Source organism: Micromesistius poutassou (genome assembly GCF_964030765.1).
Source record: "Micromesistius poutassou genome assembly, chromosome: 8".
NCBI classification, from domain to species: Eukaryota; Metazoa; Chordata; class Actinopteri; order Gadiformes; family Gadidae; genus Micromesistius; species Micromesistius poutassou.
The window spans coordinates 6,173,615-6,178,607 of record NC_140278.1 but is presented as its reverse complement, the minus strand read 5'-3'; the positions used below and the strand labels follow the sequence as shown (position 1 = coordinate 6,178,607).

The 4,993-nt window shown below is 40.7% G+C and overlaps 1 protein-coding gene across 1 annotated transcript; it reads left to right on the top strand.

Moving 5' to 3' along the window:
* Positions 1-1,024: 1,024 nt before the first annotated feature.
* Positions 1,025-3,009, top strand: LOC311351729 (zymogen granule membrane protein 16-like; the record flags this gene model as incomplete). Its single annotated transcript, XM_084471883.1, has 5 exons — positions 1,025-1,076; positions 1,674-1,797; positions 2,405-2,504; positions 2,655-2,747; positions 2,866-3,009. 5 exons carry the CDS (start codon positions 1,025-1,027, stop codon positions 3,007-3,009), a joined length of 513 nt encoding a protein of 170 aa, XP_084328009.1.
* Positions 3,010-4,993: the final 1,984 nt, after the last annotated feature.

The window sequence follows — 4,993 nt, the reverse complement described above, 5'->3', positions numbered from 1 at the left end:
CTCTTCACGGACCCCCTGGCAATGGGCCATTAATTATTAATGCAACATTATACTCGGCCCGGTTAAAAAGTTTGGGAACACCTGCAGTAGAGGATGGCCACAAATACCGCCCAGCCCAACTCTGGAAGAGAGAGGAGGTGCTGATTGAGAAGTATAGTGCTATTTATATAGAGGGAAATCTGGTGCATTTGTGGCGGGACTCAGTGTAAAACTCAATATAAACAGGGGGAGATAACTAAAGAGGGACCGACAACGCCACCTGGGGAATTGCACCCCAGGAAATAAAGAACAAAGAAAATTAAACTATTATATTACAGAAATTATAAGGACACAGGTTCGAAAAAACTAAAGGGGCAGAGACAATATATATATTAAATGTTTATTTTATTACAAATAATAATAACTAAATAAAGAAAACTGGAGCAAAACCAAACCAAACCAAACGGCAAAACAGAGGTTATGTAAACCAGCAACCCAATTGTCAAACAATGAAACAGAAAAGGGGAAATAACACAAAAGCAAACTTAACCAAAGCAAACAAAACAAAATAGCAAAACAGAACCAAAACAGAACCAAAACCGTACAGAACAGCAGCAGGGGATCCTAAAAACAAGAGACACTAATTAATAAAAAGGAAAATGGGAACTCAAAACTGTTAAAAAGCGGGGACCCTACTCAGCACCCTGGGAGGGAACCAGCAGAGGCTGAGTTCAGCCATCTTGGGCCTTTTATATTGCACCTGGGTGCAGGGGGAGGAGCTAAGATGGGGTTGCATTCGCAACCCCTGCTGAGGTTCACTACACATTCTTTTGTCAGACAGTCATCAAGAATGCTGAAATGATGCCAGCATTCTTTTGAAAGTAAGCTATTTAAGTTCGACAACCAAAGGCTTCCAAGCACGGCTGTGCTCTTCACCAGGTATGGTTGAGATCTTTTAAAATGTGTAGTTGCATACTGTATTTTCCCTGATGTTGATAGTAATGAGAAAGTTTTAGCTTAACAGCTCACTGTTCTTCATTCTAGGATGCTCTCCATCCTGTTGTTCGCTGCAGCTTGGGTTGCCTGCCTGGCAAAATGTAAGTAATAGATCCATCCTGCTGTTTCAGAACACTTTACTAATATGTTTATCTGTATTTTGAAAGCTTTCTATGGAGGATAGCTAGTCGGTACTCAGTATAACTTTTAACTTTGACTGGATAGTCTGATAGTCAGACTATTTAGTCATTTGTTCATGGGTCAGGTTCCAGAAGTTCAAGGTGTAGGAACTGCAATTATTATTATTATTTTTATTGTTATTACTAACTCTGTTATAGAACATTTTGCTCATATACATGTACACTCTCCTACTTCACTGTGTGAGTGCAGTTTTGATACTGGCTATTAGCCAGTATCCTTGTCCATCCTGGTCCATACCTCCATACCATGAGTGGTTGGACTGGATAGGCTTCTTGCCATGCTTCATATGTCACCGGGACAGATTCTCAAATACATTTACAAGGAAGAACTTCCAAATAATTATTTGTGTTGTTTTATTAGTTGTTGTTGTTTTTTCCGATGGCTACGCTGTTTCTTTGAAATGACAATTACATTGAACTGTCGGTGTAAGTCCTGATATTATATATTATACTGAAGCTATGCTAAGCTATATATTGTTCCTCTCTCATTATCTTCAGCCAATGAGTACTACTCCTACTCTCCAGCCATGGGAGCAGGTGGTGGAACTCCCTTCTCGACCTCAGGAGAAGGAAGCATCACAGGGGTGAGAGTCTGGGAGCACCCTGGTAATTACATTACTGGGTAAGACATACTGAACCTCTCAGTCTGGCTGCATCAACACTAGAGACCACTTACATTATTTTAGGAAACCCCCTCCCCTATTTATTGTGATTAATATGATTTTTGTATTTAAAACGTTAATGATTATTGTTTGTTATTGATTTGTAAAGTGTGTGATTGTGTGTGTGTGTGTGTGTGTTGTGGTGACTCGCTATCGCTGTGGCGTGGTTCAGGAATCAAATATCGCACAACTGGGCAAGGTTTAGGCCGTACACGGCATTTATTGCAATGATCAGCAAATACAATATAGTGCAGCACTTCTAGGGTCTCCGTGAGCCTCTAGTCCCTCTGGCCTCCCGATGTCTGTTCCTGGGCTCCCTTTTAAGATGGCCCCCAGGTACTTGTCTCTCCCTCACCAGGTGTCTCCAATCGCGCTGATTGGAGAGAGACGCTCTGCTCTCTGCTGCCGACAAGTGGGTGGCGGCGGTATACGCCGTCCACCACTACACCTTGGACCCGCCTGGGCCGAGGTGTAAGTGGCGGGATGCCACAGTGTGTGTGTGTTAATTGATGTACTTGTTTTATGCTGATACACCTTTTACACAGTTTTCCCATGTTTTACTTCTAGTTTCCAGTTGCGGTACGGCACCAGGTGGAACCATGTTATTGGTCGCACCTACCACACTCCACTGAGACTGGACCTATTTGAAGGAGAGGCCATTACTCAGGTTAAAATGTGTCTATTCTATGTTCTTGTCAATCAATGTCCTGCCAACCATTGGTACATTTTTCATATCTGCCTCATCACTGCACTTTGCACTACTGTTTTACTATTATACAATAAGATGATAATTGATGTATGTGTGTTAATATTACAGGTGTCTGGAAAATACCACTCATCCCACTACATCTATCAGTTGATTTTTGGGACCAGCAAAGGACGTTTTCTCTTCACAGGCCAGCCAGTACAGGTTCTCTTTCATTTATTTATTTCCCTGTTCATTTTTATCTATTTTGTATTGACTTATTTATGTTTTATTCATGTCTAAATTGCTTCCTGTTTTTGTATTTTTTTTTCTGTTTTTGCAGTACTCCTTTAACTTGTACCCCGAGCATGCGGAGGCGGAGCTTCGGATTTTGAGTGGGCGGTACGATGGCGCTGGGATTAGATCACTGGGAGCCCATTGGGGGATAGTCAGGGAGGGCACAGGTTATGGAAATACTACTGCCTAACCAAATGCTTGAAAGTACATTTGACTTTTGAGCTCCCATGATTTCCTATTTAGCAATAGAGCACAATAAGCATAATCAGATCTTTGTTTCTGTGGTGTGATTGGAATCAAATCAGGGATGAGATGTGAGGTGGGTGTGGTTGGCTCACTTCACTAATGTTGGTATGGTTGAGGCTTCATTCTTATATTGCAAACTAAATCCTAACTACCAGTGATTGTATCTATACACTAGTCTCTACATTTAACTCAAAGCCTATTAAAGACACCAAAAGTCTTGATTTATTTGATTTGTAAAAAAGTTTTTAAGTGGTCAAAAAGATTTATCAAATATTTTGTTGTCTTCAAGAAATCCTAATGGATACACCGTCCACCGCAAATTTTCTCCAAGAACATATTGTTCACCTCCAAATGAAAACCCTCCCTGGCCAAACGGTACCCTTTGCCTTCAGGGGTCAATCCTGGATACATGTGAGATCTGCCTCAACACTTTATTCTTTTAAATCATGTCTGCCGTGACTCTTTTTAAATTATGGCTCATTTAAATATCCTCAGAAGCTTTAGATCTTAAAACTACTCAGGGATTTTTGCTGTCTTTGGTTTTTGGTTAGTGTGTGTGTCTGGTGTTTTGTTTTCTTTGACGTCATATTAAATGTCATGTGTTGAGAATCAATAAAATAATAATGGCATCATAAAAAAGTAAGGCATAAAAAGCCTAAATTTGTCACTTTTAATCTATATACATTTTATTAAACAATTATGTTTTGTTTTTTTTACAATTTTATAATAATCTGTCACTTGGTCTATTGCTTTTTTGGGGCTTTATTTGAAGGATTTCAATGTGTGGGGAGAGTTGTCCAAATGACAATCATGTCCAAGCTAAGCAATACATTTTAGACTACAATAAACACATGAAAGCACACATATCTACACTTCAATCTGATAGTCCAGAAGCCCAAGATAGTTTCATTGTGCAGTCTTATGTGAAGTAGTGGTGGCTCGTTCGCAAACGAATCAGTTCAAACGAACGACTCTTTTAAATGAACGAACCGACCTGATTCGCCACTTTCGTTCGACTCGTTCGTCGTTGTTCGTTCGCCGAGACTCGACTCCCAGTTCCACCCACTAGTCGCTGACTCGCGAGTCGCCGTTCGTTCACTGACTGTGTTTAGCGGTGAGGACTGAGAAGTCACGAGAGCCAGCCGGGCAACAACATGCCGATTCAGACCATGAAGTGCTCCTCAGTTAAAAGGAACTCAGTTAATGTTGTGTTGATTGATGACCGTTTGCACCATTGCACAATCGTGATTCGTTTGAGAATGAGGGAGGAGCTGTGTCTGACCGACTCGGCTGAGAACGTGCATTCGCGATTTGTTTGAACAAGAACGAGGGAGGAGCCGAATCTGACTGACTCAGTGACTGAGAATCGTGATTCACCACTACCGGAAATGCGAACGAACGAACGAACGCCTCGTCTTGGCGAACTGACCGACGTGAACTGTTTCATTCAAACAAATCATGAAATCCATCACTAATGTGAAGGACCATCTGTTATTTCATATTAATTACATTGAATACAAATATTGTTTAATTTTTAAATGTGTCGTGACAAAAAAAAAACATCAAGTGGCTTTTGATAGTCAGTGAGATGATGGTGGTATTGGTTCCAAATCCTCATTGAGTCTCCCAGGGTGACAGACAGCTATTGCTCCTCTCCTCTGGCTCTCCAGGCCTTGTAGCTGAGGCAGCTACTTGCTGCATAGCACAGTGTCATCAGGAATGCAAAGAGCTAAAAGCAGCGGGGAAGGGAAGGGATAGACATTACGATAAAGTGGAAACAATGATCTATTTAGATGACACAATGTATTCATTTTTTTGCGATCAAATTCAAAAATACAGATTAACAGACAAAAGTGCAACATATTTTGTTAAATAGTAATATACAGAAAAATACACTATATCTAGTACACATACTTGCAAATAGATAC